We start from the raw sequence: 19,093 nt of genomic DNA, 5'->3' as shown, positions 1-19,093 counted from the left end.
AAGCTGAACTAACATAAACAAAAACAAATCCAGTTCTGCTCTACCCACATATACCCCATTAAAAATATTTATATTCCTTTCATTAATTTGTCAAAATCTAAATGAAAAAATATAGATAATCAACAACTTTTTTAAATAATATGTAAATAATATGAATTAATAAAATTAAAAAAATAAATTTAATTAATAATATTAAATTAAAATATAGTATATTTTTATTTAATTGATGATTGTGTATGTTGTTTAAAATAATTATTATTTACCTAACATTCCAATATAAATACATTTACAAGCATTCATAATTGTCGTCACTATATATATACTACGACTCTTTAATTAAGATTTGGCAATTGATAGTAGCCATTTAATTGGAACCTAACATATATATAGTATATGGTTCACGTTATTTTATATTCTTAAAGATAAACCGAGAGACAAAGTTGCAAAGTCCAATGTTCAATAATTGAAAAAAATTAATGTAAATATAAGGAATATATAAAAGGACTAAATAAATAAATTACACTTTTAAATAAAATATTTTCATAAAAAAATATTTTTGTCATTTTTATTTAAATAGTTGTCGTATATAAAACGGGGTTAGTTTATTAAATGTTGAGTCAAATACTGAGTAACGAGAGCACATGGAAGTCAAAAATTCCGCTGAAAGGGTTCACTAGTTTTGCAGTGTTATTATTGACTGTGGAGTCAACAACAACATAAGTAGTGTCAGCCACGCAATTTGACACGCTTCTAACTATAGCTTCTTCCTATACACTACACTATACCTTCTAATTATTATATAAATATTATCATATAGATAATTATCATATAAATATTTATAATGACAAATTTTGAAATGAAAATGACAAGGGCGACAAAATTTGTGTTGCGTTGTGGATCCGGAGCCTAACAAGATCTTTTTGTTTAGAATTTAATTGGCATGTTATGGAGCATGCAAGAGATACAAAATTGTCAGAAATAATTTGAATAATGATAAAATAAAGAAGAATTTAGGGTGTAAGGCTTTTAGCCATGCCGGTTAGAATTGAATCAATGGATCAATCATGTCACTGTAAAACGTAGAAAGCATCCATCATGTTATGTTAAATAAATAAATAATACAAGTGGCATGGACTTTCTTTCTCTCTGTTAAAAAGGTTTTAGAGAGAAAAGAATTGAGCTTTGTTAGGAAAGCAAGCAAAATGAATGAATAAATAATAAAAGAAAAATAATTTGGGTTGGGCGTACAATCAGTTTACTTATTTGCTAGATAAGTGTTACATATTTATTAACTAATGACATACTTTTAAATAAAATTTAGATTCATAATGAATTAGTTATTAATCTGTTAAATTGAGAAAATAACACAAAAAGAAACAAGAGAAAAAATTGGTTTGAGAGTTGAGAAAGAGAGAAGAGAGGAAAAGACAGAAAGTGCTACGTCAGAGTCCTTTGGTTGTAGGGTAGGGTTGCCTTCTCCCTTCTCTTTCTCTTCTTGGGTTTTGTGGAGAATCCCCTTCCCTCATCCACATCTCTTTCTCTCTCTGAGTTTCAACAACTGGGTCTACATTTTTGTTCATACTTGTGTGTGTGTGGTGCAATTACTGTGTTTTTGTTGCGTGATTATGATTTTGGAAGCTTGAAGTTGCTGTACCATATATATCTGGTTTCACTACTTCAACTAGTTCTCTTTGTCAACACTTTCTTCTTTTGTTTTCCTAAAATAAGATAGAGAAGAAGCTAAGAAGTAAAAACAGAAAATTGTCTCTTGGGTTGGTTCCAAAACTAAACAATGAAGTAGCTATAATAATAGCAAGGCAACCATCCAATTTTAATTATATTATTTTGGTTCATATTCATATTTAACAAACATTTTTCTAATCAAGACTTCTCTTTGCTTTGCTTTACTTTGTTCTGTTCTGTTGTTTGTTTTCCAATTTTTTCTAATTAAGGTAAGGAGTGAGGAGTTTAGTAATTCCTTATCGAAGCTTATATACATAGATCCCAGAATTATAGAACAGCCTTATAGGGACCGACAAGATGTTGAATTGAAGGGGCTCATATGTTACAACAACACAGGAGTAATAACTCATAGAGAACATGTCAAACTTCACTCCACCACCACCAACTCAAACTCATGGCCAAGTTAATAAGAAGAAGAGAAGCCTCCCTGGTAACCCAGGTATATATATATAAGTTTGATTAATTAATTAAATTCTGCAGCTACTTAATTAAATTAAACATGGTATGTTATGTATATAGACCCTGATGCTGAAGTGATAGCGTTGTCACCGAAGACTCTGATGGCGACAAACAGATTCTTATGCGAGATCTGTGGGAAAGGGTTTCAGAGGGATCAGAATCTGCAGCTGCACAGAAGAGGCCACAACTTGCCGTGGAAGCTGAAGCAGAGAACGAAGACGGAGGTGGTGAGGAAGAAGGTGTACGTGTGCACCTCACCGGAATCAAGAAGCACTTTTGCAGGAAGCACGGCGAGAAGAAGTGGAAATGCGACAAGTGCTCTAAGAAGTACGCCGTTCAATCCGACTGGAAAGCTCACTCCAAAACCTGCGGCACTCGCGAGTACCGATGCGACTGCGGCACCCTCTTCTCAAGGTTGGTTAACTAACTAACTAACTAACTAACCGTTTCTTCGACTTTGGTGTCTTGATGAATTGAATTTCAGGAGGGACAGTTTTATCACGCACAGAGCGTTTTGTGATGCGCTTGCAGAAGAAAGCGCGAGAGCTGTGACAGCTGTATCTCAGTCTCAATCTCATGAAATCCATGGATTCCCACTGAAGCAAGAGCAACAAAGTAGTTTCAGCACCATGCCACCGTGGCTTGATTTCTCGTCAGTTACTCCAAGGTTGGATCTGGATGAACAAGTCCCAAATAGAAACCCTAACCCTAGCGGTGTAATTGGACCCACAGCGCACATGTCAGCCACTGCGTTGCTTCAGAAAGCAGCGCAGATGGGTGCAACCACCACCACCACCACCGTCAGCTCATCCGCACAACACTCACAGTCACAGCTCATCAGGACCCACCCGCAGGGTCACGTGTCTGACACTTTTGGTTTGAATTTGTCCTCACGTGACGACCCTACTGCTTTCGCTCACCATGGCTTCTTCCCGCCTCCTGCTTCTTCTCCGTCTCTCCTCCACCACGTCATCAACTCTTTTGACGACGCTTTTGGCGCCAACGACGGTGGTGGCGAGGGATTGACCAGGGATTTCTTGGGGCTTAGGCCTCTCTCTCATAGCGATATCCTCACCATTGCTGGTATCAGTAACTGCATCAACTCTACTTCTTCTTCTTCCCCGCATCATCATCACCAAAAGCCATGGCAAGGTTAGCTTATCTGCTAGTTTTCTTTCCTAATTATTCTTCCTTTTCCGTAAAGTATAATTTCCAATTTTAATTCAACAACTTTTGTTTATGAGATGTTGTTGTTGTTCACTTGTTGTCTTCGTTAATCTTCTTCCCAAAGGGAAGGACTACGTTCACAATCCCAATATTTTGAGAACACACACTGACACACGCAGTGTTAATTTGTGTGCTTATGTATTAGCACTTTGAATTAGAAAAAAGATGGATTACTTATGTGAAAATGCTTTATATAAAAACACTTTCATCTAATTAATTAATAATCTTTCAAAAATTCAAATAATTCAACGAAAAGGTTAGTCTTGAGTTTTATAAATTTTATAAAGCTACCTTACTCTTCATGCATCACGCTAGATATACTATAGGGGTAAAATTCTCACATCGCCAAATTTTTTGTTTACTAGTAACTACAAAACTTGAATATAAGATCTTAAGAAAAATAAATGCTGATTAATTTCAACTAGTTCATTGTTGGAAAAACCCATCAAATTTGATGATATTGATCTTAAGTGAACCATCAAATAATTGTTTCAAAATATATCTAAAACTAAGAAGAGGATCTAGACATTAATATTTATTTCTTTTAGACAAGTATCTATATTTTTTTAATTGTTACATATATATGAATTAATTATTATTACCTCCACCCCCCTCCCTCCAAATTAATAAAAAAATAAAGTGTGAGATTGAGAGGTATATTTGTACTGTGGTATAGAGTGTAATAAATAATTTATCTATGATATAACAGTGGATATAAGGAGTGAAACCTTTTCTAGAATATGTATTGAAAGTTACCTCAATATTCGTTATCTGACAAAATTTTGTCTTTTATGTCTTGTTCAGATTAAATTCAAATGGAAGAATTAGTTGTGATAACATGGTCGGTCCTTACACACTTACTTTACATTCTCTATTGTTTAGTCCATGAACCTTTGTTGAGCTTAAGCCTTAAGCACATGAAAAGATCATATGGGTAAATTAAGTTCTGTCGATTATTATATTCTTTTTCTAAATCTTTTCCTCTTTCTAATTTTAAGTTGACTGCATAAACAATATAATTAACCCCCTCCCCCCTTTTTGTTTGTCCTTCTGGTTAAATTAAACCCCTTTATTATATAACATAAAAAGTATTTAGAGTTTTCACGTGAAGATCCAAAGAATAATCAAGTTGAAATGATAATCCAATTGACCAAAAATTTATAGGACTATGGCTTCACCTATATAGAATTTCAAATGCACGCATTATATTCATTAAACTGATTAAATGGAGTATACGTGTTGTTGCATTAAATCTTAAGAAAAACGAGAGATATATATGATTGAGTTTCTATGTTATAATCTGCTAACACTTTCTTTAGAAGATCTATTATATGTTTCAGTATAATGCATCGTGTTAATAATGTTATTATCCATCATGTGGGCCAGTCAACGATCAAATCTGCCGATTTTTTTACCATATGGATCGATGATTCGTTTCTATCTTTTTGAACTCGTCAGTTATATATGACTTCTCATGATAGAGAGCTTTGAATCTTCATGAAAAATTTGTCCTACCTACCATCTTTATCTTAATCATTAACCTTTTTGATTAATCCTCTCATTATTATCACGTGGACCGATGTTGATAGTAAAATATATATAATTATCTCTTAGTATAATAAGATAATGACAAGCACTATTATTATTAGCATGATCATTATCATATAATCACAAAGATCAATGATACAATCATAATATGCATGCTGCGACTAGTTTATGTGTATGGAAGGATATGATATGATGTGTACACATAAAATGCATTGGATTCTTTATTTTAGGGAGCATCCGTGACTATATGAAATAATGCATGTTAGCTTGCTATCTGAATTTGTTTTTCTCATTTTTTGGAGAATTAAAAAAAATTAATATACATATATATTAAAAAAAAAAAGATGCTCGCGTTGATCCTTTGAATCCATTTGCCCTATTTTTTCTTTTATATATTATACTTTCTAACAAAATAAATGTTAATTAAAAAAGGTTCCTACGATATTTCTTTTTCGTGCATACACCTATTAATTGTACATATATACTTTATTTTTTATTTTTATTTTTTTCCTCTCAGTTGTTTTGTGGTTGACAATGCGGATTAATTTGTCATTTTACCTTTATAAATATTTACCATGAGCAAATTGAAGCAACACCATTTCAAGTGTCACTATTTAAACATGTTAAACTCAACTCAAGCTAAGAATTTATAGAGTTTCATTTAAATATAGAACTTCAAGAAAGTTATGCATATATATTCTTGTTACCCTAATAAGATTATTAGCTATATGCTATATAATGGCTAGGTCAGTAATAGTGTATGTGTATGTAGATATATTCATATAATAAGAAAGTTTTGAAAGTGGCGTTGGCACCTCTCTTTTCATTGGTTTGCAGAGGCAAAACATTTCTGCACCCAAAGATTCCTCTCTGAATCCCGAGATGCTCTTGTGATGACTTGTGAGCCTTCATCTTACTCATGAAAACGAAAGCATAAAATAAATAACAACTAACATATTATTAATTAAACCACGCGATGATGACCAAACATATTTAACAAAAGATCTATTAGCTAGATATATAGCTCTAGGTTGAGTAGTTCTTGTTGACAATTTTTTTCAGAATACCAATAAAGTATAATTAATGAATATATTAAAATGTTATTAAATAGTAATTACTTTTAAGTAAATTTTATTATGTGTATTACTTAGTATTTAATTTATTTTTTATAACAAATTTTAAATATTTAAAAATGATTTATTTTTTTATTTTTAAATTAAATATTAATTTTTAATTTTTTTTGACAAATTAAATCTTATTTTTAATGATAAGATATATCATTGCACATTTGTCATTTTATGCAAGTGCTGTGGGGCATAGATGTAGAGAGACAGCTAAAAAAAACACGTAAAGGGAAATGGAAATGGCCTAGCTAGCTAAATATATAGAGCATGAATTTACATTGGCTTTAGATGCAGGGTTGCTTTTTGTCTGGCAAGTCTAATCAATTCATTTAGAAGAAGAAAAAGGGAATAGTAATGTTTATTTTCAGAACAAAAAAAAAGGGAGAATAATGTTTAAGACAATGCTGTTGGTAGCTCTAAAAAGCTGAGTGAGTTGGCAGAATGATGAAATGGATTTTTGTTTGTTATATACATGTGTTGTTTTATTAGAATCTAGCATAATCTAAGTTGACTTGTCATTATAAAAGCGAACGCCTATTGATATTCCCTACTTTGCCTAAAAATAATTCAACCTTTTCTTGTTTTAGTCAAGCTAATTAAACTAAGCCAAGTTAATAAGGGAGAGCCTCCATCACTTTCTTGCTTCCTCTCCCAACCCATACATTATGCACATTGCTATGGAATCAATAAATCTCTCTCTTTTAATAATTTGTGTGTCTTTACTCTTTACCATTGTAATCGATCCTCATCCTGTCATTCACAAAGGAGATTAGTTGTTTTTACGTGAAATTTATAGTTAAATATTGTTAGATAATAATTTAGTCAAATTTATTAAATTATTTAATAATTTTTAAATATCAACTTTTTATAAAAGTAACTTATCAATAATGTATCATGTTGATGAGTGCTTAGAGTTTTTCATCCCAAATCGTGTCGCATAGTGATGATGTGATTTCCGAATTCTACACTACTTTGGTGGTACAAATACCATGGTCCCTTCAATGTAATTTTAGTACTTATTTTTTCATCGTCAAAGGGTTTATCAACACCATCATATTAAATATATAATCGTGGTTTTTTTAATCAACCAAAAAAATAAAAGGGAAAAAAAATGTGTACATGCAAAAAGCAACAAATAGCTACTCAATAATTTTATTTGGTAAATCAATTAACAGGCTATTAAATAAGGAATTTTCGAAAACAACGTAGTGTTTAGCAATATGTTATTAACTAATTTAAACAATTTTTTCTGGTTTCAACTTACAAGTTACAACTAATGAAGAACTTTGCTATCAAAATGATTTGTGATTCTTTTCGTTTTTTTTTTCCTGCTAATATTGACAGAAACTATACACGTTTTCGATGGATCCAATGGTCCACCTCATCCATGAACTGACACCTTAGATTGGATCATTGATTGGGTCTGTCCTTAAGGCTTGTTTGGAACCCAAAGAAAAGTTTGATTATTTAGTTTAATAATCACTAGCTAATCCCAGTCAAGTTGAAGAAAAAAAAGTAATTACTCACACCAGTGTATCAATAGATGACAAATAAAAGTAATAGAATTAGAATTATTTGAGATAACAAATTACTTATAACTTCAAGACTTTAGATCTAAATCTTGAAAATAGTAGTAGTACTAAGTAGGCTAAGGATTTGATAGTCCCATAACGTTTGGACCATTAAATGGTCTCATAACAAAACAAAACATGTTTTTTAAGTTTTTTTAATAACGGCTAAATAGTCCTTTTCTAATTTTAATTACAAATTAATTCCATATATTTTATTTAATTATAAAAATTATTTTTTATTTTATAAATTATTATTTTATCATTCATCTATTATGTTTATTAAAAATCAAAATAAAAAACAATAACGAATTAGATCTTCCATTGATCGTAATAAACTTTTTGACCATTCCAATCAATTAAAAGTTTATATTTGATCCGTGACGTTCGTCCAGGGCTGTAAAATTGTGTTTCTTTGAAAATTAATCGATTGGATTATCAAAACAATCGATTGAATTTCAGGTTCCCATAACTCAATCGATTAGACTAAGGTTATCACAAAACAATCGATTGAAAATTGCAAGGTAGCATGATTTTCGCTAAAATCAATCGATTGAACGATGATTAAAATGTGGGATTTTTAAAATTCAATCGATTGCTTATACTACCCAATCGATTGAATGCTTCAAAACAACCTGAGGTCTCACAATTCAATCGATTGAAGTCATCAAAACAATATGAATTTGTCCAATTCAATCGATTGGTTGTGTTACACAGTCGATTGAAAACTTTTACAATTTTTCTCTATTTCTATGCACTCTAGAGATATTTTAGTTTAAAAAACTCATATTTTTATGATGAAGTAATGCCATTTTCATTTATTATTTCAATAATAATGTCATACAAATTTTATGTAAATTATATTTTATTTTATATAATTAATTTATGTAAAAAAATTTCATATCTTTTTATTTGTTTACATTCTATTTTGTTCTTTTCATTTGTTCAAGATTTGACCTCTCTATTGAATTTTGACTAGAAAAAAATATCATACAATATATATCAAAGCATTTTAATAATTTATTTATATATTGCTAAGACATAATTTTTAATCAATTCTTCCTAGATTAATAATGGAAGCCCTCTTTCCAATCCTCCATTAGAGCCATAGAACTTTTAAACTTATCATCTTCAGATTTTACAGTTTTCTCAGGAGGCACACGATCCGTTATTTCCTCATTCTAAAGCTCTAATAACGGTACTTTCATGTTGTGCTCTGCATTCTGAGCCTCCAATATATCGAACATCTGTTCCACAGCTCTGGAGCAATTCGCTATTCTGCACGATGAAAAGCACAAAAGGATAATTAGATTTCAATATAAAATATTTGAGCAGATATAAAAAGTAATTAAAACGGAAGAAAATTGAATATTTCATGCACCGCCGATATCCCATGCACCACCGATATTTTCAGTTGGGGTTTTTGATATGAATTTCTCAAAAAGGAGGAACATTTTAAGCAACGAATTCCCTGTAAAAAATCAAGAACATTCATTACCAGTCAATACATGATTTTGAAAAAGGGTAAGTCAAGAGACATTATAACTACCCAGGCATCGAGTCATAAATCTGCACCACTCTCTCATGATATTGATACACGATTCTAATGGTGTGATTGAATAATTGGGTGATAGATTATTCACCAATTTATAATGTTAATATTAAAGAAAATATAAGATTAGTGTATCTAAATCAAAATAAAGTCTTAAAAATTGAAGATAGAATTTTAAAGTTAAGATAGATGAATAATAAGATAATAATTTATAAAAATGATAAGAAAATTGAAAACGGCGTAATACACAATTCAATCGATCGGATAACACAACCAATCGATTGAATTGAGCAAATCCATATTGCTTTGATGACTTCAATCGATTGGATAACATAACCAATCGATTGAATTGTGAGACATCAAGTTGCTTTGGAGAGTAGTATAAGAAATTGATTGAATTTTAAAAAACCAACATTTTAGTCATCGTTCAATCGATTGGGTAATATGACCAATCGATTGATTTTTACGAAAATCATGCTACCTTGCAACTTTCAATCGATTGTTTTGTGATGACCTGTAGTCCAATCGATTGAGTTATGGGAAATTTGAAATTTAATCGATTGTTTTGATAATCCAATCGATTGATTTTCAAATAAACACGATTTCACAGCCTTGGATGAACGTCACGGATCAAATATAAACTTTTAATCGATTGGAATGGCAAAAAAAAATTTATTACGATCAATGGAAGATCTAATTAGTTATTATTTTTTATTTTGATTGTTAATAAACATAATAGATAAATAATAAAATAAAAATTTATAAAATAAAAAATAATTTTTATAATTAAATAAAATATATGAGATTAATTTATAATTAAAATTAGAAAAGAACTATTTAGCAATTGTTAAAAAAATTTAAAAAACATGTTTTGTTATGGGACCATTTAATGATCCAAACATGCTGAGACCATCAAATCCAGTGCCTAATAAGTAGTAACTAGTGCAGAGACCGTGCGATATACGAAAAATGCTAAACTACCAATTCATGAGTTAATATAAGTCACATTTATATCATAATGACGCATACACTATTTTTTATAATTTTATTACAAATATATCACACATAATTATACACTTCACATTAGGTCACCAAATTAAAGAAACCAAAATCTCTATTTATAAATAAAAATAATAAATTTCTTATGGTTAATATTAAAAAATATTAACAGTAAGAATTTTCATATGCTAAAATTAATTTTCAACAATAAAAAAAATCAAAGAGCTCGTAGTTATAAGTTGAAATTGATTAATACATAAATAAAAATATTACAAATACTTAAAAAATCAATCCATTGTAAAAAAAAAAAAAAATACACATTTAAACATACGTATTATACATTATGAAAAAATTTTTCTGTCCACCACATTCAAAGTATAATCGTCATTTAGTGAATCATTGTTAAATGTGTTACTACATAATTTAAAATACATTGCATAGAATTCTTCATGACTTAGAATAGTATTTATCATTAAATAACAACAAAAGAAGCACATACTTTAGAACAAATTACAAATATAATCCAATGTACAAAACTTCTTAATCAATGGTATAATCGACAAATTTTCATTCAATTGTTCTTTAAGATTTTTTAGGTCTTGTTCTACTTCTGAGACCCCTCAAAGTCCTAATAACAATTCAACACGCAATTAAATAGATGATCGTTTTATTTGCAGCAAAATGAGAAGAGAATAAAAAAATAGTATATGATAAATAATTGCTTTTGGTATTAGATTATTCAGGGTATAAGATTTCAAATTATTACTCAACAAGTGAAGGTATGTACAACTAAATAATATATATGTTCATGAGTTCGAAAATAATCCTTAGCTAAAAAATCAGGAGAATAGAGAATGATAAGAAAACTAAATTGTTTAAAATGTTAAAAACATGAAAATAGCAAATTAAGACAATTAGTATAATATCAAATTGTGTATCTACTTAATATTATAGATGTTCTTTTAATGGAGACAATTATAAAAATATTTAATACAACCCCAACTTCTTTTTAAATTAAACAAAAAAATAATGATCATGTTGCTTAGAATGAAATTTATTCCAATTTCCAACAAAAAGGAGCTCCGCTTTTATAATTGATTGGAAGGAACAATAAATAAAGAATTTAAAAAAATCGAGAAAAGATTGAAAAAAATGAAAGCAATGAACTTATAAAAAGAAATTAGTGATCTTATACAACTAATAATTTTCAAACTGTGAAGTTTTGAGATCTTTAAGGGATAAACTAAAATTGGTTTAGATTAACTACAGCCTACAAGAACAAACATAAGAGACATAATACAATCATAATTAAATTTTTAACTAATTAATTTATTATCCAATTGAAAAAAAATAAAAAATAAAAAATATATATAAAACAAAAAAAACAAAAAAATATCTTTACATGAGTCTGAATAACATTCAAACTAATTTTTTTGGCCTTTTAAATAAAATCTGACCACATCTACTAAAAAAAATAAAATAAAATAATAAAATCAAAATTTAGCATTGTAACTAATAATAATAATAATAATAATAATAATAATAATAAACTTAAGAATTGTAAAACATCTTAAAAAAAGTAAGAAATTTTTAGGAACCATTTAAAAGATAAAGACATCGTAAAAGTAAATTATAGGGCACTAAAGTCTCAGTTTCAATTAATAATGAACATGTGAATACCATTAAGATTAATACTATATTTTACATTTTTTTTTAAATTTCTTCATTCCATCGTACACGAACGCTATTAAATTTAGAAGAAGAAAAAAGAGCCAAAGTATTTAAAGTAGTAAAACAAAAAAACAAAAAAGAGAGTTGTGTTTGATCTTTGATGCAAGAAATTCAGTATTGTAGAGCCTAATATATAAAAGACACAAAAAATCTCAAATTGATAATTTCTACCAAATCAACAATTTAAATAAATCAAATTTCCTCACTATTCTCCTAGAGGCTCTAGTTAGATTACAAAGTTTCCTTAGGCGAAAAATAATAACATTATCTGGAACTCAACATGTCTTTGATTCTAGACATACTTTTTTAAATAAACTCTTATCATTGCCAAATATAGCAGTAATTTCACACTTAGCAAATCCTAAACAAATTAAATATAGATTTTTTATTATCAAAGTGGCTATTTGCATTGTGAAGAAAATCTCATGCCCTAAGCTGTTCAAGCTGTGATGTTGATGGTTTGATGAATCAGAAAGGATTAAGAGAGGGAGAGAGATAGGTTCTTCTCATTATTGGAGAGAATGAAAAATTTCCCTTAGAAAATATTTGTTGAGTTATTACACCTTATATACTATGTACTTTTTTTTATGTACTCTCACTAAAAAATAATTACAATGGTAAACCTATTATTGATAAAGAAATAATCTAGGTAACACCCTCCCGCAAGCTAGAATTGTGTAAATCTAACAATCCTAGCTTGGAAACATTGGCAAGAAAAGGACCCGGTGGCAGAGCTTTGGTAAGAAAATCAGCAAGTTGATCCTTAGAACGAACTGGCATAAGATGAATGAGACCAGACAAATGCTTTTCACGAACAATGTGGCAGTCCACTTCAATGTGTTTAGTCCTTTCATGAAAAATGGGATTATTGGCAATGTGAATGGCTGACTGGTTGTCACAGAATAGAGTGATAGACTTTTGAAGCGGCAAGCCAATGAAATCCATTAAGAAAGATAACCAACTAGCTTCACAAGTAGCAACAGCAAGAGACCTATATTCAACTTCTGCAGAGGACTTGGCAACTGTGGTTTGCTTTTTACTCTTCCAGCTAATGAGCGAGTTCCCAAGCATGAAGCAATAACCGGAAATGGAGCGACGAGTATCGGCACAGGTAGCCCAGTCAGCATCGGCAAATCCAGTGAGATGCAGATTAGATGTAGAGGGGAAGAAGAGACCAGTTGCAGGTCGGCCTTTTAAATATCGGAGTACACGAAAAGCAGCCTGTAGGTGAGAAGTTGTTGCACAGTCCAAAAATTGGCTCAAACGTCCCACAGCATAAGAGATATCGGGTTTAGTATTTGTGAGGTAAAGGAGTCGGCCGATGAGCTGTCTGTAAACAGTGTTGTCTGTTAAAATGGTATCTGATTCCTTTGAAAGTTTCTGACTATAATCAAATGGAGTAGAGAGAGGCTTGCAATCTAGATAACCAAAATCTCTGAGAAGGTCCATGGTGTACTTCCGCTGATAAATGTGAATTCCAGAGTTAGAGGGTGCTACTTCCATTCCCAAGAAGTATTTGAGATCACCAAGATCCTTTATTTTGAATTTGTCATCCAAATCTTGCTTGATGGAATTGATTTCACCAATGTCATTCCCGGTTAAAACCAAGTCATCAACATATACTAGAATGGCAGTGAAGCTTTGAGATTGTTTCTTAATGAAGAGTGAATGATCATCAAAAAACTGGTTATAACCAGCATCCACAAGAGTCTGAGTGAGCTTAATGTTCCATTGCCTGCTTGCTTGCTTAAGCCCATATAGAGATTTTTGCCTTTCTATGGTGCCATCGGGATTGAATTTTACCCGAAAAACCCATTTGCAACCCACAGCCTTCTTGTCTTTTGGGAGTTCAGTGAGACACCAAGTTCTGTTCTGATCTAGAGCTGTCAATTCATCTTGTATTGCCTTTCTCCAACATTCATGTGCAGTCGCTTCCTCATAAGTGCTAGGTTCTTGATTTGAGGTGATGGTTAGAGAAAGTGACTTATATTTCGGGGTTAGTTTATCATATGACAAGTGTTGTGAGATAGGATATAAAGAGTTAGAGTTGGAAACATTGCTAGAGTGAGCTGTGTGAGTTGTCAAACAATGATAGTTCTTCAAATAAGCAGGCGGTTTCTTGACTCTTTCAGACTTTCTAGTAATGCAGTCATGTGTGATGTCAGAGTGTTGTGATGCAGTTGCATTATCAGTGTGTGGTGTGGTAATGGGTGCAATGGTGTGTGAGGAAATTGGTGAGTGCATTGAGCTTGGGAAATGTTCATTTGAATCTATGAGTGTGGTATGTGTGGGTGATTGCAAATGATGTGTGGATGGTGTATCATATTGAAAAAGATCAATGCATTGTGGAGTACGAATGGGCACTACAGAAATGTCAGTGCTAGTAGAATGTAAAAATGGAAAATGAGTTTCATAAAAATTTCAGGTTAGTGCTGGGCAGCCTATTAATTAGGTGAATGGCGTGAGCAACTGCGTATTGCCAAAAACAATGTGGAATTCTTGATTGAAATAGCAGTGCTCTAGCAACACCTAAAATATGCTGGTGTTTTCTCTCTACAATCCCGTTTTGCTCTGGTGTTTCTACACAAGAAGTTTGGTGTAAAATTCCAGTTGATGCAAAAAAGGATTTTAGAGTGAATTCTGGCCCATTGTCGGTCCTTATACACTTAACTTGTTTTTCAAAATGTACTCTGACAAAATTCACAAAATTAATAACCAATTGTGATGCTTCAGATTTGGTTTTCATAAAAAAAATCCAAGTGAATTTGCTCTTACCATCCACCACAGTCAAAAAATACCTATGTCCTTCATTGGAAGGGATAGAAATAGGACCCCAGATATCCATATGAACTAAATCAAAACAATCTTTTATTTTAGTTGTACTAAGATTAAAAGATAATTTCTTTTGTTTTGCAAAATGACATGAATCACAAGGAAAATTTGAAGCAATACTATCTATAAAAAGGATAATACTTCTTCAAAAAAATTAATTTATGCATGGGTATGTGTCCTAATCTAAGATGCCAAATGTTGTTGTGCTCACTGTGTGAAGGTGTGGTGGGATGAGTAGTAGTAGTAGTTACCGCCAATGAAGCTTACTTTGTTGGAAGAGGGGGAAAATGAGAGAATTCTGGTTCTCTACTCATTGTATATAACCCTTCTATACACTCAGCAATGCCAATCATTTTTGATGTGGATCTATCTTGTATCTCACAACACTTATCATTGATTAATAATTGACAATGTAAGTTTGAGGTTAACTTTGACACAGATATCAATTTAAAATCAAAAGAAGGAATGTATAAAACATTTTTGAGAAAAAAATTTTTAGAAAATGTGATTGTGCCAATGATGGTGTTAACAGTTTTGGTTCCATTTGGTAATATCACATTGATTGGATCAATATTTTGAAAACTTGCAAAATCTTTTAAGTCAAAAGTCACATGATCTGTTGCACCGGAATCAATGATCCATAGTGCAGATTTTGGAGTGATAATGCTCATAATTCTCGCATTAAAATGTAATGCAATGGTTTTACCTGGAGTGAAAGTGTGAATGGAATTAGTCAAAATTTGATTTGCATTATGAGGTTGTTGCTGCACACTTTTGTCTTTGATCAACTCTAACAAGGCAAATCTTTGCTCTGGAGTGAATCCAGATCTTGATATTCCAATGTTCTCTTGGAGACAATTGGGCTGGAATTGTTTGTCACTGAGTATATCATCATGCCCCTCAGTGATCACGTGATTGATGGTGGTGTTATGTTGCTGCCATTGGTAGAAGTGGGAGGAGTACCCATGCTTCTTATAGCATACATCTTCTGTGTGGCCTTGCTTGTTGCAATGAGAGCAAGCCAATGTAGCTCCACGACCTCTGCAATGGGAGGATCTGTTTGCCATGTTTGCCATTTTGAGAAATCAATGAATCACAGAGTAATAGGGATTCAGATCTTCTTCCTTCCAACTCGTTGATCGGAACAGCTATGTTCACCAAGAAAGAATCTTGCGAAATAGCCTCTCATCAAACTCTATTGGATGAGTTTGAAGGAAGAGGTAAGAATGGGGGAAAGAAAATGTGGAAAGAAAAATTAGGGATAGAAAGAGAATGGCAAAATTGGATTCGCAACCTTTTCTTTTTTTTTTTTATTCACAGCTTGGTTGCTCTCCACGCTCACCGCACCATGAAGAAAATCTCATGCCCTAAGCTGTTCAAGCTGTGATGTTGATGGTTTGATGAATCAGAAAGGATTAAGAGAGGGAGAGAGATAGATTCTTCTCATTATTGGAGAGAATAAAAAATCCCCCTTAGAAAATATTTGTTGAGTTATTACACCTTATATACTATGTACTTTTTTTTTATGTACTCTCACTAAAAAATAATTACAATGGTAAACCTATTATTGATAAAGAAATAATCTAGGTAACACATTGTGATATTGTTATAATTGCTAATAAAATATAGATTAATAAATGAAGTTGGACAACTTGAATAATAAGTTAAGAATACTATTTCAACAAATTTATCTGTAACAAAATTTTGTGTGTCAGCTAATGAATTAAAGAATAATGAAAAAAAAACATAAAAAAACACAAATGTAAAATATATGATAGTTTGTGATACTCCTGCGTAGAAAAATGTATGTACGAAAAAACAATATTATTCTAAAGCAACATTTAATATAAAAAATTGAAAATTGAATAGAAATGACTTAATAAAAACATAATCAATATGTGTTTAAATGTGTATTTTTATAATGAATTGATTTTTTTAAATATTTGTAATATTTTTATTTATGTATTACTCAATTTTAAGTTTTAACTTATAATTATGAGTTTTTTGAATTTCCTTTTTATTGTTGGGAATTAATTTTAGCATGACAGAAGTTCTTTACATTAATATTTTAATATTAACCATAACAAATTCATTACTTTTATTTAGACAAGTTATATAGTATGGATAGTAACTTAGTATCTATATGTGTAGATAATCGATGACAAGCTGTGGACTGTGGTTATGACAGATGGTATAAATAGGAAACAAATTGTTCAGTATTTTAAAGAGGTTGCAGGAAAAGTTTATAGAATTATCTGAGGGGAGTCATAATTAGGTTGGATAATAAAATGTTATAATGAGTAATTAATTTTGGCTGATTAGGGACTTAAGTCTTGGCCCTTTTTTCTTTCTTGGACAAAAATATATTTTTTGTGTCATAGGCCTTTATAGTAAACATCCAAAAATTCAGAAATCATTGTAACTATGGTAACCAAAATACACAAGGAGAATAACGTTATTGAAACCACTATGACAAAGAAAAAATAAACCCGACTCATAGACAAAATAGTTGATCCGCCATTTTAGTGAGTGAAACCCATTCCTAATTTTCAGCTATTGCTTACCCCAGGAAGCATGGTTCTCATGAAACATCAGTTTAATTTTCAACTAACTACAATGCAAAATATTTTATACAGTCGTGCAATCATATCTGTTCTTTTAAATGACATTCACGTGGCTACTTTAAAAATTAGCTTTTTCCTCTTGTAGCATTACATAATTAATCGCACGTGCAAAACAACTACACGCAGATTAAAATTAGCTTCTATTAAATATATCATCAAAATTTTATATAAATATATCTTTTAATTTCAAGTATGCCTAAAAGGATTCTTTATTATTCTATATCTAAACTTCTCCATTCGAGCATGTGCTATAATAACAATTTCAGGCTACAAATATAAATACTGTAATTATTAGTCTATTATTACAATTTTTTGTCTACGTTAACACTTGATAACAATAAATATTTTTTTATAACAATTTTTTAATAACTTTTTCGTCTTTAAATTTTTGGTTGGTTATAGTGTATAGATATTTTTAAATAATTTTTTTATAAATTAAATTTTTATAAAAAATAAATTAATATTTATAATTTAAATTATGTAACCAATTTCATCAAGATAATGTTTAAGTGTATACATTTAGTATTTATTTATACATACATAATTTTTCATTTATATTATATCTTAACAACAATATATTTTGATAATATTTTAGTATGTATTTACTATTATGTATTTTCTTTTTTATTTTTCCTTTTGCTTATACATAATAATGTGTTCATATAATATTTAATAAAATATATAATTTGTAATTTTATAAGAGAAGAATCATTTTTTTTGTGGACGTGTTATATATTTTGGTGTTTTTAGATATCCAAATAAATACAAAACAAATCAAACTTTATTATTTGATTCACTATTATAGTATATTCTTATTTTAATTTAAAATGATTCATTTTTGATGATACAAAATTACTTGTTTCAATATTAAATTTCTGCATATGGATTATGCTGATTGGATGAAAGCCCAAACTTGGTAGGAGTTAGTAGAGGCGGCAAGGTCCTTTTTTATCTTTTCTGTGAGTAATCATAGTTGGAGCGGTGTTTGGATTTTTTGGATATTAAGTAAAAATAATGTTAACGTATGCTATACTTTTTTGCCTATGACACAAAAAATGTTTTTGTCCGAGAACAAAAAAAGGCCAAAGATTTGGCCCTTAATTAGCCAAAATTAATTATTTATTATAATATTTTATTATCCAACCTAATTATGACTCCCATCATGTGATTCTATAAACTTTTCCTGTAACTTCTCTAAAACACTGAACAATTTGTTCTCTATTTATACCATATGTCGTAATCACAGCTTGTCCCCGATTATCTACACATATAGATACTTAGTTATTATCTATACCATAAAACTTGTTTTTTATTTATAAATAGAGATCTTGATTTGTTTAAGAGTAATTACCCAAATCAGTCCCAAGGATTTTAGAATCGGACATTTTAGTCCTTAAAAAAAATTAATACACAGATCAATTTCTAAAGTTTTACTCCAACAGACAAGTCAATCCCAGTTTATTTTCTAGCAAAGTAATTACTCAAATCAGTCCTTAAAGATTTTAAAAACGGACATTTTAGTCCCAAAAAAATTAATGTACAAATCAATCCCCAACGTTTCTCTCTATTAGACATAATAGTCCTTCGTCCAAAAATAAAATAAAATAAAATTATTATTATTAATTGTACAATAATATTGTACTATATTTTTTTGCATTTTTTGGACAAAAATAATGATAATTTTAT

The 19,093-nt window shown here is 30.3% G+C and overlaps 1 protein-coding gene across 1 annotated transcript; it reads left to right on the top strand.

The window, feature by feature from the left end:
- The first annotated feature begins 1,429 nt into the window (after positions 1-1,429).
- Positions 1,430-4,403, top strand: LOC107461438 (protein indeterminate-domain 11). Its single transcript, XM_016079928.3, is given in 5 exon segments — positions 1,430-2,182; positions 2,263-2,451; positions 2,454-2,616; positions 2,687-3,354; positions 4,234-4,403. Coding segments are annotated over 5 exon segments (1,107 nt in total). The 5' UTR covers positions 1,430-2,100; the 3' UTR covers positions 4,239-4,403.
- Positions 4,404-19,093: the final 14,690 nt, after the last annotated feature.

This window comes from Arachis duranensis, chromosome 8 (assembly GCF_000817695.3).
Source record: "Arachis duranensis cultivar V14167 chromosome 8, aradu.V14167.gnm2.J7QH, whole genome shotgun sequence".
In the NCBI taxonomy this organism is placed as follows: domain Eukaryota; kingdom Viridiplantae; phylum Streptophyta; class Magnoliopsida; order Fabales; family Fabaceae; genus Arachis; species Arachis duranensis.
The sequence above is the reverse complement of the archived record's forward strand: the minus strand, read 5'-3'. Positions and strand labels throughout refer to the sequence as shown.